Here is a 23606-nt window from a genome sequence, read left to right on the forward strand (position 1 = left end):
AAATTAGTGGATACAAAAGAAAATATGAATACCAAAGATGTGTAATACTCTTTTATAGCCATTGTTTTTCACTGTCCTAAAGCTTTCACTTCATTCATGTGTTGCCTTATTTAGCTGCCTTGAAAAAGGAGGCTTTAAAAGTGATGATATCAAAAGATGTTGCTCACTAATATATAGCAGTGGGTCTCAGGTGGGGGCAGTTTTGCCCCCTAGGGGATACTTGGCAGTGTATAGAGATATTTTTGGTTGTCACAACTGAGCGGATGCTGCTGGAATCAGTGGATAAAATCTAGGAATGTTGTTACACGTGCTACAATGCACAAGACAGCCCCTCACAGCAAGGAATTACCCAGCCCATAATGTCAATAGTACCAAGGTTAAGGAACCCTGGCAAAGAATCCTTCTATTTTTAGTTTAGTTGCCTAGCAGTGTCTTTAAAAACACCTCAATTTCATTTATAGCATGTATTTTTATTTCTTAGCATTTCCTTCCCTCTTTTTAAAAATGGCTCAAGTACTTATGCCTCCTTCAAATGGTCTAGATTACAGTTTCCCTTTCTGGTAGTTCATCATCTCCTGGTACGCAAACGAGTGGCTGAAGGTTTATGCTTGACCCAAATCACATGGAAGTCCAAATTTCAATGTAATGTCCTGGGGTGGCTTGACTAAAAAGTCAGGAATTGGACATATTTATATTCTAAATCCAACGGATTGTTTAAAGGAAATTTTACTTTACTTGCCTTCACTTTACTTTTCAAAAGCATCTTCCTTTAGTGAATATTGACATGGAGAATAACTGATAAATGTATTGGCTTTTATAAAGTTTAAGGGGATAAGTTAAAACTGTAAGTCTAGCATAAGAATTATGAAATTGAGTATGTTTCCTAGGAGGGAGTTGCAAACCTGTTAGCTTTCTGAATTATATTCACTTTGTTCTGAAGGTGGAAAATCTGAAAAATGACACCCTTAGGCTTTGTACATGGGAAGAGGAGTGAAATATTAGGCTTGTAGTTCTAGAAGTCATAATAAGATTATGTAGTGAAATGATCCACTGTTACAAAGAACTACCAATTCGCTTATTGGATAGATACAGCCAAAAACAACCCAGAAGCATTTATCAAGCAACTCTGAATTGGGGCTCTACAGAAGATCCAAGTATTAATCTTGGCTTTGTCATCATGCTTGATGAGGTATTGGGTTTAGATCAGAGTGGAGACAGTGGAAAGGGAAAGATTAGCGAAAGGTTTTACAGAAAAAAAGGTAAAGTTAAGTGACTGCCTGGCTTAAGGTATAAAGGATGTTTAAATGAAACATGGATTACTACAAGATTGAAAGCTTGGGTTGCTAGGAGAAAGATCATGTCAATTGATAGAGATGAGCAAGGTGGGGGACAATGAAAGATAAAGAGGTCAAGTTGAGAACTGAGACACAAGGGAACCTAAGTATGTAAGTGTTTAACAGGAATGTGGTTCTGCATGACTGAAACCCAGAAGAGAATTTGGATCACAAATTTAGATTTGTAAGTTCTTATCACAGAAAAGGGAAATTCCATTGGAGGGCACATGGAAGGGAAGGAGATGGCAGAAGACTGAACCTATGAACAATTGTTGTCAGGACGATGGCGAGGGGAATGGAAAAGCAAATAGATAGGGACTATTCAAGTAACAGTGAAAGTCTTAGGTGAAGTGTAGTGTTACAAGGCCAAGGGGAAAAGCATGTAGGGAAGGGAGGTACTGTTAACACTGTTGGATGGAGCAGGGATCAAGAAAAATGAAGACAAAAGGGTAAAAAATGGAGGAGGAAATTAATTTTTTGATTAATGATAGAAATTTTAAAATATTTGCCACCATCTAGATGCCATTTATATACATTTTTAATTTGAATTATTTTGCTGAAATAAATTTACAGAACCCATTTGTTAACAGAATATAAACGTAAAACAAAAAATTAAAAAAAAATGCACCCAGACATCAAAGAATTTTCCGGCCTAGCTACTTGTGCTCCCATGCCCATTATTTTAGCTTTAAATAATATTTTTTATAATTAGAGCTAGAAGATATCTGGCCCAAAGATTTCTGCTTGGGATTTGAAAAGACTAAAATAATTAGACAAAATACATGAAATAATGGTTCTCAAGACATTGGACATCAGAGAAACAAGTAAACGCTGCACTTGCCCCATCTGATTTCCTAGAGAAAAATTTCTAGGCTGCAAAGCAAGGAGGAGGAACCCAACCCAGGCCTAGCCTCACAGTCTTGAGGGGTTGGGGAGATGGAAATGGAAGTCTAGAGATGCTGAGAAAGGCAGAATTTATTATAGAGTGGAAGAAGGGTGGAGGGAAATGTTGAGAGAGAGAGAGAGAGAGAGAGATATCTCTGGAGATCTGCAAAGTGTTTAAGTGATTTGAGTACTGACCAGCATATCATGTGATTAAACAACCCGAGGCCAGCAAAAGAACCACCTTGAAGAATTCAATGGAAAAATTACCAGAGCTCACACAGGTTGGGAATACTGCCTGTTCTCACCAGCCAGAGTAGAGAATATCAAAATACAGCAGGCATCAATCAGAGTACTTAGAAAGTTTACCTCATTAGTAGGAAAATTAACCTAGATTAAAATCTTCTCTGGTCCAACATAACAGTGCTTGGAAGTAAAAACCAAAAGGATATGTTAAATTGTAAAACATTTTTTTTAACTTTAATTCCAGTGTAGTTAACTTGCAGTGTTATATTAGTTTAAAATGTGCAATATAGTGATTCACCAGTTCCGTACGTTACTCAGTGCTCATCGTGATAAGTGTACTCTTAATCCCCTTCACCTCTTTCACCCATTCCCCCACCCACCCCCCTCTGGTAACCATCTGTTTGCTCTCTATAGTTAAGAGTCTGTGTCTTAGTTTCTCTCTCTCTCTCTCTTTCCTTTCCTCGTTTTGTTTTTTAAATTCTACACACGAGTGAAATCATATGGTATTTGTCTTTCTCTGACTGGCTTATTTCACTTAGCATTATACTCTAGCTTGATTCATGTTGTTGCAGGTGGCAATATTTCATTCTTTTGTGTGGCTAAATAACATTCCTCTGTGTATATATACCACATATTCTTTATCCATTTATCTACTGATGGACACTGGTGCTATTTTTATAATTGGCTATTGTAAATAATGCTGCAGTAAACATGGAGGTGCATATCCCTTCAAATTAGTGTTTTTTGTATTCTTTGGGTAAATACCCAGTAGTGCAATTACTGGATCATAGGGTACTTCAGTTTTTAAGTTTTTGAGGAACCTATATACCGTCTTTCACAGTGGCTGCACCAGTTTGCATTCCCACAATGAACAAGGGTTCCTCTTCCTCCACATCCTCACCAACCCTTGTTCTTTCTTGAGTTTCTTATTTTAGTCATTCTGACAGGTGTGAGGTGCTATCTCATTGTGATTTTGCATTTCCCTGATGATGGGTGATATTAGGCATCTTTTCATATGTCTCTTGGCCATCTGATGTCTTCTTTGGGGAAACGTCTGTTCATGTCTTCTGCCCATTTTTTAATTGGAATATTTTTTCAGTGTTGAGTTTCATAAGTTCTTTATATATTTTGGATACTAACCCCTCATTATATATGTCATTTAATCTTTCATTCAGTAGGTTGTCTTTTATTTTTGTTGGTTGTTTCCTTTTGCTGTACAGAAGTTTTTTTTTATTTTGATGTAGTCTCACTGCTTTATTTTTGCTTCTGTTTCCTTTGACTCAGGAGACAAATCTAGAAAGATGTCGTTACGGCCACTGTCAGATTATTGCTTATGCTCTCTTCTAGGATTTTTATTGTTTCAGGCCCTACATTTAGGTCCTTAATCCATTTTGAGTTTATTTTTGTGTGTGATGTAAGAAGGTAGTCCAGTTTCTCTTTTTTGCACATACCAGTTTTTCCAATACCATTTTTTGAAGAGACTGTCTTTTTTGCCTTGGACATTCTTTCTTGCTTTGTTGAAGATGCATTGACCATATAATTGTAGGTGTATTTCTGGGTTTTCTGTTCTATCCTGTTGATCTATGTGTCTGATTTGATGCTTGTATCATATGTTTTAATTACTACCACTTTGTAATATAACTTGAAATCTAGAATTGTGATACCTCCAGTTTTGTTTTTCTTTTTGAAGATTGCTTTGGCTATTTGAGGTCGTTTGTAGTTCCATACAAATTTTAGGATAATTTGTTCTAGTTCTTTGAAAAATGTTATTGGTACTTTGACAAAGATTATATTAAATCTGTAGATTGCCTTGGTAACTATAGACATTTTAACAATATTTTTCAACATTACATTTCTTTGTGTTGTCTTGAATTTCTTTAATCAGTTGTTTTATAGTTTTCAGAGTACAAGTCTTTCACCTTTTTGGCTAAGTTTATTCCTAGATATGTTATTGTTTTTGGTGCAGTTGTAAATGCACATATTAGTGACCTAATATGTTATCTATTCTGGAGAATGTTCCATGCAGACTTGAAAAGAATGTGTATTCTGCTGTTTTAGGATTGAATGTTCTGAATATATCTGTTAAATCCATCTGGTCCAGTGTATCCTTCAAAGCCACTGTTACCTTCTTAATTTTTCTTCCTGCTGCTTCATTATTAGTGTATAGAAATGCCATGGATTTCTGTACATTGATTTTGTATCCTGTAACTTTACTGAATTCGTTTATCAGTTCCAATAGTTTTTTAGTGGAATCTTTAGGGTTTCCTATATACTATCATGTCATCTGCAAATACTGAGAGTTTTACTTCTTCCTCATCATTTTTATTTCTATATATGGCTAATTGCTGTGGCTAGGACTTCCAGCACTATGTTGAATAAAAGTGAGTGGAAATCCTTGTCTTGTTCCTGACCTCAGTGGAAAAGCTCTCAATTTTTCACCATTGAGTATGATGTTGGCTATGGGCTTTTCATATAAGGTCTTTATTACATTGAGATATGTTCCCACAGACCTACTTTGCAGAGAGTTTTTATTATGAACGGATGTTGTACTTTGTCAAATGTTTTTTCTGCATCTACTTAAATGATTATATGGTTTTTATTTTCCTCTTATTGATGTGCTCTATCACATTGATTGTGTTATGAATTTTGAGCCACCTTTGTATCCTGGGAATAAATTCCACTTGATTGTGATGTATTATTTTTTTAATGTATTGCTACATTCAGTTTCCTAATATTTTGTTGAGGATTTTCACATCTATATTCATGAGAGATAGTAGCCTGTAGTTAGCTTTTTTGTGTGGTGTATTTATCTGGTTTTGATATCAGAGTGATACTGGTCTCACAGAATGAATTTGGAAGTTTTTCTTCCTCTTGTATATTTTGGAATAGCTTGAGAAGAATAGGTATTAACCCTTCTTTAAATATTTGGCAGAATTTGCCTGTGAAGCCATCTGATCCTGGACTTTTGTTTTTGGGGAGTTTTTTGATTACTGATTCAATTTCATCACTGGCAATTGGTATGTTCAAATTTATATCTCTTCCTGCTTTAGATTTAATAGGTTATATGTTTCTGGAAATTTATCCATTTCTTCTAAGTTGTCCAATTTGTTGGCATATAGGTTTTCATAATATTGTATCACAATAGTTTGTATTTCTGTGGCATTGGTTGTTATTTCTCCTGTTCATTAGCAATTTTGCTTATTTAGATCCTCTCTCTCTCTTTTTTTAAATGAGTCTTGCTAAAGGTTTATCAATTTGGTGATCTTTTCAAAGAACCAGCTCTTGGTTTCATTCATCTGTTCTATTATTTTTTAGTTTCTATATCATTTATTTCTGCTCTAATATTTATTATTTTCTTCCTTCTGCTGGTTTTGGGTTTTGTTTATTGTTCTTTTTCTAACTCCTTCAGTGAAAGGTTAGGTTGTTTATTTGAAGTTTTTCTTGCTCCTTGAGGTAAGCCTGTATTGCTATAAACTTCCCTCTGAGAACCACTTTTGCTGAATCGCAAAGATTTTGGACCACTGTATTTTCATTTTCATTTCTCCCCATGTAATTTTTGATTTTTTGATTTCTTGGTTGACCCATTCCTTGTTTAGTAGCATGTTGTTTAACCTCCATGTATTTGTGGTCTTTCCGGATTTTTTCTTGTGGTTAACTTCTAGTTTCATAGCATTGTGATCATAAAAGATGCATGTTATGACTTCAATCTTTTTGAATTTGTTGAGACTTATTTTGTGACCTAATATGTTATCTATTCTGGAGAATGTTGCATGCAGACTTGAAAAGAATGTGTATTCTGCTGTTTTAGGATTGAATGTTCTGAATATATCTGTTAAATCCATCTGGTCCAATGTATCCTTCAAAGCCACTGTTACCTTCTTGATTTTCTATTTGCATGATCTGTCCATTGATATAAGTGGGGTATTAAAGTCTACTATTACTGTAATACTATTGATTATTTCCTTTACGTTTGTTATTAGCTGCTTTATGCATTTGGGTGCTTTCATGTTGCATGCATAAATATTCATAATTGTTATATTTTCTTGTTAGACTTTCCCCTTTGTTACTATATATGGTCCTTCTTTGTTTCTTGTTACACTCTATTTTTTTTTTTTTAATTTTGTTTTATGTTTGTTCATTTTTGAAAGACAGAGAGAGACAGAGCACAAGCAGGGGTGGGCGGAGAGCGAGGGGGGACACAGAATCTGAAACAGGCTCCAGGCTCTGAGCTGTCAGCACAGAGCCCGATGCGGGGCTTGAACTCACGAACCGTGAGATCATGACCTGAGCCGAAGTCAGATGCTCAACCGACTGAGCCACCCAGGCGCCCCTACACTCTATTTTAAAGTGGATTTTGTCTGATATAGGTATTGCTACCTGGATTTCTTTTCACATCCATTTGCATAATAATCCCTCACCTTCAATCTGCCATGTGTCTTTAGATCTGAAATAAGTCTCTTGTAGGCAGCATATAGATGACTCTTGTTTTTTTTTTTTATCCATCCCATCACCCTATTTCCTTTGGTTGGAGCATTTAGTCCATTTACATTCAAAATAATTATTGAAAGATATGTATTTATTGCCATTTTGTTATTTGTTTTGTGGTTGTTTTTGTAGTTCTCTGATCCTTTCTTCTCTCGCTCTCTTCTCACAACCTTTGCTGGCTTTCTTTAGTGATATACTCCAATTCCTTTCTCTTTATTTTGTTCATATCTATTGTTGGCTTTTGATTTGTGGTTGCCATTATGTTTTGATATAACATTTTCTGCATATATCAGTCTATATTAAGCTGATGGTCACTTAAATATGAACACATTGTTTACTCCTCTCCCCACCCTCTACATTTTAGGTATATGGTGTCATGCTTTACATCCTTTTATTTTGTGTGTCCCTTGACTGATTTTTACAGATACACCTATTTTTACTGCTTTTGTGCTTCCTACTTTTCTTACTCTTACAGTCTTTACTTTCCTCTCAAAGAGTCCCCACCTGACATTTTTGTAGGGCTACTTTAGTGGTCAGAACTCCTTTAGCTTTTGTTTGTGTGGGAAACTCTTTATCTCTCCTTCTTCTGAATTATAGCCTTGCTGGTTAGAGTATTCTTGGCTGTAGATTATGCCTTTTCAGCAGTAAGAATATATCATTCCACTCTCTTCTGGCTTTCAAAGTTTAAAATGAAAAATCCACATATAGCTTTATGGAGTTTCCCTTGTATGTAATTATTTTCTTTTCTCTTGCTACTTAAAAAATTATCTCTTTATCACTACTTTTTGCCATTTTAATTACTATGTGTCTTGGTGTGGACCTCCTTGGGCTGATTTTTTTGGGAGACCTTTGTGCCTCCTGGATATGGATATCTTTTTCAGCTGTCAGATATGGAAATTTGTCAGCTGTTATTTCTTCAAAGAAGTTTTCTGTTCCCCTTTCTCTCTCTTCTTCTTCCAGGATCCCTGTAGTGTGAATGCTATTATGCTTGATGGAGGTGGTGAGTCCCTTAAGTCTATTATTTTCCATAATTTTTTCTCTCATCTGCTCAGCTTGATTACTTTCCATTACTGTGTCCTCTAGGTCAGTGATTCATTCTTCTGCTTATTCCAGACTGCTATTTATTCCATCTAATGTATTTTTAATTTCATTTATTTTGTTCTTCATTTCTGTTTTTTTTTAAATCTCTGTATTAAGAGTCTCATTGATGTCCTCCATTCTTTTCTCAAGTTCAGTGAGTATCTTTATGATAATTAGTTTAAATTCTCTATCAGGCATATTATTTATATCTGTTTCACTTAGATCTCTTGCTGTGATTTTGCCCTGTTCTTTCATTTGGAAAATATTCCTCTGTCTCTTCATTTTTTCCAATTCTCTGTGTCTGTTGCTGTGTGTTAGGTAAGTCAGCTGTGTCTCCTGCTCTTGAAAGTAATAGCCTTATGAAGAAGAGCTCATGTTGTGCCTTGTAGTGCAGTGTCTCTTGTTCCCCAGAATCTGGCACTTCAGGGGTTTCTCCTGTGTGTGTTGCATGAACCCTGCCATTGTGTCTTGGCTGCTTTTTCCTTTGGTCCAGTTGTCTTCGGTGGTACTCTTTGCCTGTTGTGGGCAGTGTTTGATCCCTATGGTGTTAGTGGACCAATCTGGGGCTGCCATGGGCTTAAGTTGATTCAAAATAGACATTTGCAGTAGCACCAAACTGCAAGGCACTTTCCCTGTATTGTCCTCTGAGAAGTTTTCATTGGTGGGCAGGGCCTTCAATCACACCAAATGTCTCCAACAGCTGACTGGTGTATGTGGTTATCTTTTCCTCACTCCAGGGATGGACCCACTTTGGAGTGGTGCTAGCCCCTTTCAGGGCCACTTCCAGGCCTGTAGCCCCAGCTCGAATGGGCCCTAGCCAAGAGCATATTGGAAGGGGTGAGTTGAGCAGTACCCATGGGGTTTGTGTGCCAGTGAGAGTGGGTGTGCCACTGCTGCCACCACTGGGACCAGGCAGCCAGGGTGGTCATGCAGTCGGAACAATGTGTGCAAAGCATGCATGGGCAGGACACATAATTTTAACAAGTGCAATGGTCTTCTGGGGGAGGGGACCCACAATACTGGCACTAAGGCAAGCATGACTGGAAAGGGTGGATCTGGGGTTTGGAGTCAGAGCTTGGTATAAGCAAGTTAGGTAATGAATGTCAGCTCCATGTCAGTTCCCACAGGTGGCTGGTGGTTGTGTGTTTACACTGGAGGTAGGGAAGGGAAATGGTACCTGCCAGCTCCTTTGTTCCTAGAGAAGTCCCTCAATGAGCATTACCCTTCTGGGACATACTCTGAGATTGGTACATAATTCTCTCTCTCATATGCCCGAGGCATTTTTCAATCTGCTGCTTTTACTCTGTATCTTTGTGAGCTATTTGTTGTGCTGTCCCTCTACGGGCAGAGAATCAGCTTCCTTTCACCCTCCCACATCTCTCCCAGAGCCTAGCCCACTGATTTTTTAAATTTCAAGCTTTAAGTCCTATTGGTTGTAAGAACTCACAAAATTCAAAATTGGCCTCTCTAGTTTTCAAAGGCAAATGTTATGGAGCTATACTTTCCCTCCCTTCCCAGTATAAGGTCTGTTTCTCTACCTCTCTGCACACATGACTGCCCACCCCCCACCCCCTGCCCTGCCAATGGCCTGGTCCCTTTAGCTCCCTACCCTGTCTCTGCCCTTCCTACCCTCTTCAGTGTGGCGGCTTCTCTACATTTAGTTGTGGAGTTTGTTCTGCTAGTCTTTGGGTGGTTTTCTGGGTTGTTTTCACCGATATGAGTGTTCTCTAGTTATATCTGTGGGATGAGATGAGCTTAGGGTCCTCCTACTCAGCCATCTTCCCCCAAGTTCAAGGATATATTACTTCTGCCAAGTAACAACCTCATTTTATAACAAAGAATATGAATATATATGTAGAATTACAAAATATCCAGCACCCAGCAAGGTAAAATTCACACTTTCTGGAATCCATTAAAAATAACGACATTCAAACAAGCAGAAAAATACTGTATACAGTGAGAAAAATTAATCAATGGAAAATGACCCAATCTTGACACAGATAATGGAAGTAGCAATAAGAATTAAGGTACTTAAAACTGTATTCATTATGTTTAAAAATCTAAAGGAAGTATTGAACACATTAAATAGAAGGATAGAATATATTTAAAAAAAAAGGCCTAACCCAATTTCAAGAGATGAAAATTGTAAGGTCTGAGATGAAAATAATTTGAACGTCAAAAAAAATTTCCAAATTTGATAAAACAACAAATCTATAAGAAATTAAATGAACATCAAACACACACACACACACACACACACACACAAAATGAAGAAAAGGACATCATGACACGTGATAATCAAATCATTAAAATCCCTGATAAAGAGAAAATCTTATAAGTAGCCACAAAACAAAGATAAATTTCATGCAAGGCAGCAAAGATACAGAAGACAGCAGATTTCTCATCAGGAACAATGCCAGCTATGAGGCAGTGGAGCAATATCTTAAGTACTGAAAGGAAAAAAAGGAACTGTCATCTTAGAATTCTTTGCCTGGTGAAAATATCTTTTAAGTGTGTTTCACATGTATAGAAGCTGAATGAATTCATCACTAGCAGACCTGAGCTAGAAGGAAATGTGAATGGAAGTCCTTTAAGCAGAAAGGAAGTGATACCAGCTGGAAATATATATCTACACAAAGGAATAAAGAGTACTACATTTGAACTAAACACAAAGACTTTTAAAGATGGAAGTCTCTTTAAAATATCACCCACTGTTTAGAGTCAAAATAATAAGTGTATTTTGAGGGTGGTAAGCTATGTAGGAGTTCAGTGCTTTGCAAACACAGCACAAAGTCTGGAAGGGGAGACTGTAAAGTGGAAAAAGGATAATCTTTTCCATAATGGTGCTGGAACAATTGTATATCCTTCTGCAAAAAAGCAACAACAAAAGAACATAACAGCAATAACAGCAAGGAAACCAAAACAACTCTGACCTGTACCTCATGCCACATACAAAACATAAAATGAATCATAGCTCTAAATTTAAAGCCTAAAATGATAACACTTCTGAAGGGAAATATAGGAGAAGATCTTTGTGACTTGGGTTAAGTAAAGATTTTTAGGTATAACACCTAAAACATGACCCATAGAAGAAAACATTGATAATTTAGATTTCATCAAAATTAACTTATGCTCTTGGAAAATCACTAAGAGAATGAAAGACAAATCCAGACTTGGAGAAAGCAGTTTCCAGTTATATATCTGAGAAGACCCTTGTAACCAGAATATATAAAAAAAACTCTAAAAATTCAACTATATGAAAACAAACAACACAATTTAAAAATGTGTGAAATATTTGAACACTTTATCAGAGAAGATGTACAAATGGCAAATTATCACATGAAAAAGACTCAACATCATTAGGCATTAAGAAATTCAAATTAAAACCACAATGAGATACTACTACACATATATCAGAATGACTAAGATTAAAAGGACTTAGTGTACCAAGCATTCATGTTAATATGACAACTGGAGTTCTCATACCTTGCTGGAAGCTAATGTAAAATATTACAACCACTTTGAAAAAAGTTTGGCAGTCTTAAATGAAACAAAAATGTACCAGCCATTCCACTCCCAGGTATTTATCCAGAAAAAAATGAACATACATATATACATATGTACATACAAAGACTTGTGCATGAGTATTTATACTAGCTTTATTTTAAAAACCCAAGGCTGGAAAGAACCAAAATGTCCATCAATAGGTCAATGAATAAACAAATTGTGGGATATCTGATTCATGGAACACTGCTCGGCTATTAAAAGAAGAAATTGTTGAACTTGTAATAACATGGCTGAGTTACCAACCATGTACCAACTATGTACCAACATAGTACATGCTGTTATTCCAGTTGTATAAAATTCTAGAAAATGCAAATGAATCTATAATTATAGCATGTAGATCAGAGTTTGCCTAAGGCTTTGGGGTGGGAACTGGGAGTGGTGGGAAGGAAAGATTTAAAAGGGGGTGTGAAGGGGTGCCTGAGTGGCTCAGTTGGGTAAGCATCCAACTCTTTATTTTGGCTCAGGTCATTACCTTGCACGGTTTGAGAGTTTGAGCCGCGCATCTGGCTCTGTGCTGACAGTGCACAGTCTGCTTGGGATTCTCTGTCTCCTCTCTCTGTCCCTCCCCTGCTCGCTCATTCTCTCTCTCTCTCTCTCTCTCTCTCTCTCTCTCTCTCTTTCTTTCTCTCTCTCAAAAATAAGTAAATAAACATTTAAAAAATAAAAAAGGGCTGTGAAGAATATTTTGGAGGTATTCTTGATCTTGATTGTGGTTATGGTTTCATGGTGTATTTACATGTCAAAACTGATCAAATTGTACACTTTAAGTGTATACCATTTATTGTATGTCAATTTTACCTCAGTAAAACTGGTTTTAAAAGGATCTAACCCAAATCCTTGATTGTACAGATGATGAACTGAGGCCAGAGTCGTTAAGAGGTATGGATTCTAAACAGATCTCTGTTCATTCTTAATGAGTACATCTTGCTTCTCTTCATGCTTATTTGTTTGATGATACATTCAAGAAATTTTCTGAGAACTGAGATCAGGTTCATTGGTCTGTACGTTAGTCCTAGCAAGATTCCTGGATTGAGGTAGATTCTTAACAACTCTTCACTGACTTAGGAATTTAATTTTTAAGTAGTATGTTGAAAATATCTCCTCCTTGAATTTCTGCATTAGAAGTCTTGAGGGGATGGAAGGGTTATGTTTACTAAGCTCCTATATAAGATACCTAACAACCCTGTGAGGTATGTATCATCATCCTCATTTTCCCAAATGAGGAAGCTGAAGAGTGGATGGGTTTAATGACTTGGCTGACATTACACTGTTAGTAAACCACAGAGCTGGGATTAGAATTCAGAACTGTCACATGACAAAACTTGATTTCCAGGCTTTATGAAGCAGACTATAGGTCAGGATCCATTTTTTTTTCCTTAGCAACAGAATATGGATTCATACCCTAGAATATGGATTCATCCTAATGGAAGTCACCCTATCTATGCAACCAATGACAGTCCTCTAATGAGATTGCTCCTTTGAAGGTTCCTACCATGGTTAGTAATTGTAGGCCCTTATAAATATGTCCTTCTCGGGGCGCCTGGGTGGCGCAGTCGGTTGAGCGTCCGACTTCAGCCAGGTCACGATCTCACGGTCCATGAGTTCGAGCCCCGCGTCGGGCTTTGGGCTGATGGCTCAGAGTCTGGAGCCTGTTTCCGATTCTGTGTCTCCCTCTCTCTCTGCCCCTCCCCCGTTCATGCTCTGTCTCTCTCTGTCCCAAAAATAAATAAAAACGTTGAAAAAAAATGTTTTTAAATATGTCCTTCTCCACCCTGATGTTCACTATCAGCTGGTGAGTCCTGGAATTTCTTGAAGTAATCACCTTGCAATAAGTCATAGTGTGAACTTCCCTTTAAAATTCTCATGTTCAAGCATATTTCTCCTCTCTCCAGCTAAAAGGTAGGTATAAAACAGGCCTTGTACCCAAAAGTTAACTAAAGTTTAGAAGGCCCACTGAGCATATGAGAACTTCCATCTTTTTTTGCCTCATTATAGATTATTTCTCTGTTTTCTAGTGCTTTCTGTGGCTCTGCTGAGAGAAATCTTAGCACGTATCAGGATGGTTTGTCCCTTTCAAATCTTATTGGAAGAAGGTGGTTGGAGAAATCTCAAATAGTTGGTAGCTGCCAGGAGGTCAGTCCCTTCAAGAATGCCCCAAAGCCCACTCCTCATTATTTAGTTTAGAGAGCGTTATGGGAGAATGTTCAGCACAAGATGTTGTTTCTCAGCCAACTGTTTTCATTTCACCCACTGCAGCAAGACCATTGCTTGCTTTCCTGGGACATGAAAACAGCCAAATAGTGTCAGTAATTTATCTTCTTAGTTTTTCCAAAGCCAGCACAATGAACTTTGCAGCACTTAGTGAATCTGTATGAGAGTTTTGGATTTTGGAAGATTATGCTTACCCAGGGTTCTACAGAACCCTGAGACTTCCCTGGGTTGATCTTCCCTGAGACTGATCTTTCCTGAGACTGATCTTTCCATACATATCTGGTCCCTGATGTGTCCTGTCAAGATATCTATGCGGCCTCATGCTCAACCAACCAGCTTCCTTTCCTTCCAACCCCCTTGTCAGAACCCAGCCCTGTCTCTTCGCTGTCCTCATCACATACCATGCTTGTTCTTACTTCTGGACCTTAAGTGGTGATGCTCCTCCCCTGATGCACCACTGACAGGGCACTTTGTTCCATTGTCTTTAATTGTTTTGCTGTAACTTCTTGTACAGCAATTTTGGTATTCATTGGATCTAGCTTTAAATCCTAGGACAGCCATTTACCAGCTCTGTGACATCAGGCAGGTCACTAAATGTCTCTGATTCATAGCTTCCTTTGTGTCACAGAAAGTTAAGAATACCAACTAAACAGGGCTAACGTGAAGATTAAGGACAGCTGTCTGCAGTATGAGGAGGAATGTTGGCAAAAACTCAGTTTGGTGAAGTGTAGGGTCAAGCTTATAACCATTCCTTTCATGCTTTCCCTCTCTCCCTTTTCCAGGCTATTTCTTGGGATCAAGACTCATAATTTAATTCTTCTGTGACCTTGATAGTGCTGAGCACACAGTTGGTACTATGTGAATACTTGATACTGGAGAGAATGTATTTGTTTGCAGAAGAAGGAAAGGCAAGTAGGGATTCTCTGTCTCTCAGTGACATTTTTCTGTCCTTTCTCACAATGCAGTTTAGGTTACTTTTGCCCTCTTGATAACAGCATTATAAAGGCTGTTTAGATCAGGTTGTAACAGTCAAATTTTGTGATTCACTGAGTTGGACCACTGCTTTCCAGTAGCTCCTAACTGCTGGTTTTCTCATGTGGGCTTCAAGCTTGGTGGTAAGGTGTTCATCCTTCTTGAGAAGATGTGCCCTAGGACTCTGATAAAAATGCTTACCATGCTGCTGATGCTTTTGCAAATTGTATTGGTTCCTTCCAAGTCTTTGAAGGCACCATGCTGTTCCATAATCCTTACTTTTGTCCTTCCACTTTCTGGAGAATGCTTTCACCCCTTGTGTCCATCTACTGCTCTTTCAAGACAAAGGCACTTTCTCTATACAGCCTTTCAGGACTTAGGCCTTTCCCATATTGATCAGGTGAACTTAGCCTCTCCCTTCTCTGAATCCCTGTATTTTTCTAACTTACATAGATTTTTTTCCCATAGCACCTTGTTATGGACTGAATATTTTTGTTACCCCCAAATCCATATGTTGAAACCTAATCCCCAATGTAATCTCCAATGTGAGGGTAGAGCCCTCATGTATGGGATTAGTGTCCTTTTAAGAAGAGGCTAGAGAACTGGTTCTCTGTCTCTCTCTCTTTCTCTTTACCATGTAAAGATAATGCAAGAAGACAGCTGTCTGCAATCAGAAAGAAGGCTGTCCCCAGGCACTGAATCAGCCAGTACCTTGATCTAGGACTTCCAGCCTCCCAAACTGTAATAAATAATGTTTTGTTGTTGCTAAGCCACCCAGTGTGTGATACTGTGTTTTAGCAGCCTGAATTAAGACACACCTGTATACTTGATTGTGCTTACTGGTTTCCATGTGTTTCCCCTTACTGTCCTGGGAGTATGACCTACTTGAAAAATAAGCCTTGGGGTACCTGGGTGTCTCAGTCAGTTAAGTGTCTGACTTCAGCTCAGGTCATGATCTCATGGTCCGTGAGTTCAAGCCCTGCATTGGGCTCTGTGCTGACAGCTTGGAGCCTGGAGCCTGCTTTGGATTCTGTGTTTCCCCCTCTCTCTGCCCCTCCTCCACTTGCTCTCTTTCTCTCTCTCTGTCTCTCTCTCTCTCTCTCTCTCTCTCTCTCTCTCTCTCAAAAATAAATAGACATTAAAAAAATATTTAAAAAAAAGAATGTGTCTTATTTCTGAATCTCAGTACCTAGTACCTTGCCTGAGACAGGACAAAATGGATGGATGGGTGGAAGGCAGGAAAGCACACAATTAGAAGGGCCTTTTAACTATTTTTCCAGTGATTTTAACTATTTCTTTCAAACACTCTGCAGATCTTTCCCCTTTTGCAGTACCCCAGTGGCCGTGAGCTCAGGAGATACAAGATAATGCTGAAAGCCTGATTTTTCCAAACTTAAGTTCAGAACTCAAGAGTGAGACATTGCTTTGGAAAGCTCTTCATGGGTAGGGGCAGGTATAGGAGAATTCACTCAAAGAGTTTTTCCCTTTCTTGGGTTTGTTTTCCACTGAAATTAGCAGAGTTAAAATTTTCATTAGGAAGATACTTCTGCTAAAAAATGTAATAAAGAGTTAAAAGCTAGCACATTTCTCCCCACATAAAAATGGATTTTGATTCTCTTTGGGTTTTTCTGTGTGACTTTTACTGCATGGGTATCTGAGGGAAGAGTATTATTTAATGCTTTTCAGGGGATGAAAAGGGTTGCGCCTAGAGTATCTTGTGTGACATCATTTATTATTTTTATTTCAAACTAGTAATTCTGAAACATTCCAAGATTCTTAAAATTTGTGAAAATGAAAGTGCTTATCACCTACATATTTTTTTATACTCAACAAAGTGTTTTACAGGTTTCATCTCATTTACTCCTCACAACAAACCTATAGTTCAGGTCCTTATAATCCTTATTTTACACATGAGGTTTGGAGCTCAGAAAGATTAGGTAATTTACATAAAGCATGTCAGTGGCAGAGTCAGACTTAAAAAACAAGGTCTTGTTGCTCTGAGTCCTAGGCTTCTTATGAGAGATTTAGTGAACAGGTTTTTCTCACATGTGAATTACTGTTTTGTGTTCCTAACATAAACCAATGGAGGTTGAAAGAAATTATGAAAAATTTAATGATGCTAAACATCTGTAAATGCAATGTATTAAAAATAACGAGAACAGAAAATCCATAGTTCTACAGGTTTTTCTAGTTGTTGAGCATCAAATCATATTTCCCAGTGAGCTATCTGTTTCCAAATTTTAAGCTCCTATCCTTCTAATAAGCCTCTTCATCAGTGAACTGAAAGGTACATGCATTGGATTTAGCCAAACACACACACAAGGATGTCGATATGTATGCATGGTTTTAAGATATTAATATCTCCTCAGGATGAATTTTGATGGAAAAACATTTCAGTCAAATTAACACTGTTGTTCATGAGTATACCAGAGCATTAATGCCTTATCCAGTATCACTCAAAATTCAAGAGTGTCTGCATAAAAGCTTTGATATTTTCTCTCTATCCCCTACTGTATCACTTTAGCACTTTCTTGTCTTCCTTCCTGGCCAGGCAGGGGTTTAGCCAGAGTGACTGGGAGGAGAGCATGCATTGGTTCTGATGTGGGGAGCTGTCAGTTTTGTTAGAACATCCAAGAAGAGTGGGGATCAGAAGGTCAGGGCTGTAAATTCAATCTTTAAGACTTGAAGATGGCAGCTGTAACAGTGTGAATAATTCCCATCTTTCCAATGGATGAATAGTCAGTTTGTGTTAGTGCAAAGGGGAAAGGTGCGAGGAGTCTGGAGCAGAGCTGTGGATAATACTCACTATGTTACTCCTCTTTATAGCTGTCTGGGGTGAGTTGGGGACAGCCCAAATCTGCACAAAGAAAACAAGGACAACACTGACAGGAGCCCTATTGGTAATTAGCAGGTGATCAACTTAGAATTTAATTCAAGGGATCGTGGCTTCAGGGAAGGACTTATAAACCCCTATCCTGGATTGTAGTAGTATTATAACCCATAATTACATAAAGAATGCATGGATTGTTTTTTACAAAAATGCATTGCCTTACATACTTGCCTAGAAATGACAGTCATGTGCATCTTTTCTGCTCAACCACACAATTTTATGGAATCTTCCAGATGTCTCTACCCCGTAGATTGTCATGTCACTACAAGAGAAGCTCTAAATGTGGATGTAAATCTAAATGTTTCATTGTGCACTCTTCTATCAGACTACCTGTGAAAATATGATCAGTGGAAGAGACTGCTGTTATACAGTTTCCTTGGAATAATTCTTAACTATTCCCATCTTGTTTGCTAAAAAGCCAGTTTTTATTCATAAGCAACAATTCCTCATAATCCTAGGATAATTCAAGGATCTTCATCCAAATGCAGATATTTGTTGTCTTCAATGTACAAGGCATATGGAATCTTAGCAAAATTTGTTGAAAAATATACATAAATCACACCTGCATGTTCTCTTTTACTCACATACTAGTTTATCTTCCAAAAGAAAGGAAACTTGAATCGATTTAACCAACTCCACATGAAGACCCTACTGTTGTGCATCTTGTGCTGACTGGAGATGGGTCAGATTTTACTAAAAATCAGCTATCCAGCAATATTTTTCTTCATGGAGAATATTTCAGAGGGGACAATAATGCTCCATCACGGCATTGTGCACAAAAGGATGTGAAGTAGTCATGCAAGAAAAGCCTTACTTATAAGTGAAGGAGGGAACATTGAAGAAGACAAAGAAAAAAATATTGCCACTGTGCCATTCTGGAATGTATATTTATCCAGTGTCTTAAATTATACTAGAATGTGGAACCCTGGGGTTTGCTTTTATTCATTGCTGTATCCTCAGCATCTGGAAAAGTACTTGGCACATATTAGGTGCTTAATAAATAATACTGTAACAGTATTTATATAGCATATCCTATAAAAATATTTACACTGTAATAACACTTATATGTTGTATAGTATAATAACCATACCATGATACTTATGTGAATATATAACTTATACAGAAATAGGTATTCTAATGTGGTATTACACAGTGCTTATTGGAGGCATGGGCTGGCTTATTATATATTATTAAATTAATATTTTGGTGTCATTGGTATTGGCTCTTTAAGCCACTAATTAGTTCCTGGTCCCCACGTGGCCTTTGTGTATCAAGGTGAGGATGGGACTCTGAGGGTGGGAGAATGGAATTTCTAGGAAGTCAGCCAAGCTGGCGTGTGAACAAATAGGTGCCAGAAATACCTTCCACCCCATGCACAAGTACACACGTTACACACCATAGATAGCCATAGGCTTGACCCTAAATCCTGCTAGTTTGTTATTATTTAGACCTCTATTTTTAGCTTGTAGTTTTGATCATGAATTCTAGCTTGTCAATTCATTTACCGCCATAGTGAACCTTTGGTGTCTTCAGCGACTGCCCTTCCCTCTACTAGTCAAACGTATTAGCTCATTGGCAGCTTTTTCCTAGAGTTCTTAAGAAACATGATTTTATTTACGTTTGAATTAAAATTTTATTTACAAAGGAAAAAGCACTTTGACTAATTGATTTGGACTACAGTATTGATTGCAGGGCCTTGGGTCACAAGATATAAACTCATACATTCTTTATGCAACAAATATTGATGGAAGTGTATCCATCAGTCTGATGCTATACCAGGTACTATGTCTGTAAGGCTCTGCCCTCTGAAAGGCTCACAGACGAGGAAGAGGGACAACCACATAATAACAATGTAGCATGATAAAACCTCTAAGAGAGAGACCTGCCCAAAGGAGTCAGTGATTGGCACAGCTGTAAGGAACACTCAGGGAAACTTCTGTCGAGTGAAGATGCTTCAACTAAGTCTTGAAGGTTGGATAGGAGTTCAGTGTAAAAGTGTGTGCATCCCGGGAGAATTGGGGGCAGGTGGAGGAAGCATTGTACACTACAAACCTCAGAAACGGCAGAGTCAGGTTTTCCTCAACACATTATTCGAATTAAAAATGTTGCTGATGTGTTACACAAAACCTTGAAAATATCTGAGCAAACTCTAAACTCTTGCTACTCAAAATGCCGTCTGGTGGTCAGCACCACCCATGAGCAGATTGGAAATACAGAATCTCACTCAGGCTCACCATAGACCTACCAGACCAGAATCTGCATTTTAACAGTATCCCCAGGTAATTCACATATACGTTAACATCTGTAAGTACAAAGCCAAAGCCATTCTTTTTGGAAGATTGAATCTTCTGTCAGAGGAGTTTGGGGCACTTTTAAAACTGAAACTGATAATTGAATAATGCAGTAAACATGTGTGAAGTTCATTTTGACAACAGCATGGAAATCTATAGGAGATCTATAGTAAGCCTGTGGCTGTTTAACTTTGGGGACTAAATTTTTCAGTTAGAAATTGATCACTATCTACACTTTAGCTGCTGCGAAGGGGTGGAAAATGGGCTAGGCTCACCTCTTTTCCTTTAAGGAAAAGGCTCACGTTTTCCTTTGATTGGATGGATGACCTTAGGCGAACTCTTCAAACTCACTGAGCCTCAGTTATTTCATCATTTATAGGCATCTCCTTATTTGCCAAGTGAGGGACCATGGTACCTGCCACACAGGTGTCTCAGTAGGATCCAAAGAAATAATGTGTGGCACAATGCTTTGCAAGTGATGAATGGAATAGGTTATGATTTAAATATCTGCATAGAAAAATACATATTTGTAGAGCATTTACTATGATCTAAGACCTACAATAAACTTACCTAAGTTCAAATATATTTGTTGTAATTAAAATAAGCAAAGCAAAACAGATATATTTCATGCTTGTTTAAGGAGAGTAGTGTCAAGAGGAAATTAAAACAAGCACTTAGTAATATATGCACCCCTGTGTTATTGCAGTGTTATTTATAATAACCAAGATATGGAAGCAATGTTAAGTGTTAATTGATGGATAAATGGATAAATGGATAAATGTTATATATATATATATATATATATATATATATATATATATATATACACACACACACACTATATACACACACTATATACACACACACGCAGACATATATACACATGTGTATATATGTGTGTGTGTGTGTATATATATATATATATATATATATATATATATAATGGAATATTACTCAGCCATCTAAAAGAATGAGATCTTGCTATCTCAACAGGATTGGGCCTAGAGGATATTATGCTAAGTGAAATAAGTAAAACAGAGAAGGACAAAAACCATATGATTCACATATTTGTGGAGTCTAAAAACCAAAACAAAGGAACAAACAAAACGCAGAAACAGATCCGTAAATACAGAGAAAAAACTGATGGTTCCCAGAGGGGAGGTGTTGTTGGAGATGGGTGAAAAGTGGTGAAGAGGTGCAAGCTGCCAGTTATGGAATGTATAAGTCAAGGGCATGAAAGGTACAGCATAGGGAATATAGTCAAAGGTATTGTAATAGTGTTGTATGATGACAGATGGTAGGTACACTTGTGGTGAGTGTAGCATAAGGTTAAGACTTTGTCAAATCACTCAGTTCTATACATGAAACTAATATAACATTGTGTGTCAACCATACTTCATTAAAAAAAAAAAAACAAAACAAGCACTTAGTACATGAATCATAGAAAACTTGTGACACTGGCCTTGTTGCTCAGTCTACTCCAGTAATCCTTTCTGATCTCCACTTTCCCAGGCATGCGCCAAGGCAATGACCATGGTTCTCAATACCGCTCAGCCATATATCCAACCTCTACCAAGCACCTGGAGGTGGCCCTGAGATCTAAAGAAGACTACCAGAAGGTAGGGTCTCCTCTTGCTCCCAGATGCCCACTGTTGGCCCCCACCAAGTCAGACCCCACCTGTAGAGGGAGAGTCTGGTTGTTTTCACCTGGCACTGTTCTATGTACATAGTTTTTGGAAATGTCTGTCATCTTCTGCTCTATAAATATGCTACATCATATTTTAGGAGTAGGCCCTTGTTCATTTCTCATAAAATCAACTCATCCAGATGAACATGTATCTTCTTTTCTCTCTGTCTCTCTCTGCCTCTATCTCTTGCTGGATCTCATTTTTTCTTTCTTCTGTCTATAATTATTTGTTCAGGATGCTGTAACAAAGTACCACAGACTACCACAGACTAGGTGTCTTAAGCAACAGAAATGCATTGTCTCATGGTTCTGGAGGCTGGAAGTCCAAAATCAAGGTGCTGGCTCTGCTGAGTCAGTTCCTGCTGAGGCTTGCCACAGAGGGCTCTGCCCCAGGCCCCTTTCCTTGGCTTATAGATGGCTGTCTTCTCCCTGTGTCTTTTTTACATTGTCTTTCCTCTATCATATCTGTTTCTGTGTCCAAATTTCCCCTTGTTTTGACAATTCCAGCCATAGTGAATTATAGTCCAACCTAATGCCCACATTTTAACTTGATTACCTCTGTAAAGACAGTATCTCCAAATAAGCTTACATTCTGAGATACTGGGTGGGGGGGTGGAATTTCAACTTATCTTTTTGGGGGAACATGGTTAAACCCAGAATACTCATTCTTTCTTGCTAGTAACAGTAGATTAAATTATAATAAAAACACTTCTCAGAAATATAGATACTACATCATGAAATAATTATTTTTACTATTGTATAATACTTAAAAAAATCCAGTAGAGCTTTGGTTTCTTTTAAAAGTAACTTGAGTTGCTTTAATTCTTAGAACTTTGTGATATTGTTTACATTTTAATTGTTATATTTTCTGATTTAGATTTATGCTTAACAATGAGGCCATTAGCTACTGTAATGCTGGTCTATTTTAGTATTAATATGAAAAGTCTGATATGTAACAGTTCCCAGCAATCTGTGGGATCTCCATCTAACCCCCATGATGGCAAGGTGGCAGTGAGGAGGAGAGAGAGAGACAAGAGTGTATCTACTGATAAAAAGTAGCAGGACATGAAGTTCATGGTCAGTTCAACTCTGGAAAGCAGAGAAGGCTAAGGGAGATGCTGATAAGGCCTTATTTATTTTCAGCACACCTCCTCCCTCCAGGGCTATGATGTCTGCTTGGGGGATAATAGTCAGCAGCCTCTGGGATGGCTCTCAGTGGTCTCTGCCCTTGTGTAAACCCCTCTCCTTGAGTGTGGGCTAAATTTAATGACTCACTCCCAATGAATGACAGAAGTGGTGTGATGTTACTTCTGAGATGAGTTTATTAAAAGATCCGGGCTTCCATCTTGGAGGCCCTCTCTCATTGTCTCTTGGATCACTTGCCCTAAGGGAAATCAGCTGCCGTGTTGTGAGGCAGCCCTGTGTAAAGGTCCCTGTGGCAAGGGGCAAAGGCTTCCAAGAACGACATGAGTAAGCTTAGAAGCTCCTCAGCCCCAGTCAAGCTTACTGGTGGGACGGCATCTCCAGTTGACAGTTGGACTGCAACCTCATGAAAGGTCTTAAGCCAGAGGCACCTAGCTAAGCAGTGCTACAGAAACCACAAGATAATAAGCTTTTGTTGTTTTAAGTTGCTAAGTTTTGGAATAATTCATGTACACTTATATTGCCATTCTCAAAAGCTTTTCACCGCAAATTATCCTTTCTTATGTCTCTTTTCATCATGACTTTTCTGATAATCGTGGGCTTACCTGGGCATATGTGGTAGTGGTTAAGCATGTAGCCTCTAGCACCAAATAGTCTCAATTCATATGTCAGCTGTGGAGCTTTTTATCAAGTCACTTAGAAAACTGTATATCTTACTTAACTCAAACAAACCTATAAGGATGAGAGACCTCATTATTATCCTCATATTTCAGATGCCCAGAGTCATAATGTTAAGTCAGTAGAGTAACTAGAATTAC

At 38.0% G+C, this 23606-nt stretch overlaps 1 protein-coding gene across 5 annotated transcripts in view; it reads left to right on the forward strand.

The window, feature by feature from the left end:
- MSRA (methionine sulfoxide reductase A) overlaps positions 1 to 23606 on the forward strand; it is a 462984-nt gene that overhangs the window by 332434 nt on the left and 106944 nt on the right. For all 5 annotated transcript variants that reach the window (XM_086703799.1, XM_025921718.2, XM_086703802.1 and 2 more), the window contains one exon: positions 21471 to 21577. In XM_086703799.1, coding sequence (XP_086559925.1) covers positions 21471 to 21577 — 107 coding nt within the window. The remainder of the gene's footprint in view (positions 1 to 21470; positions 21578 to 23606) is intronic.

This window comes from Puma concolor, chromosome B1 (genome assembly GCF_028749965.1).
Source record: "Puma concolor isolate L17-30 chromosome B1, mPumCon1.1.hap2, whole genome shotgun sequence".
NCBI lineage: Eukaryota > Metazoa > Chordata > Mammalia > Carnivora > Felidae > Puma > Puma concolor.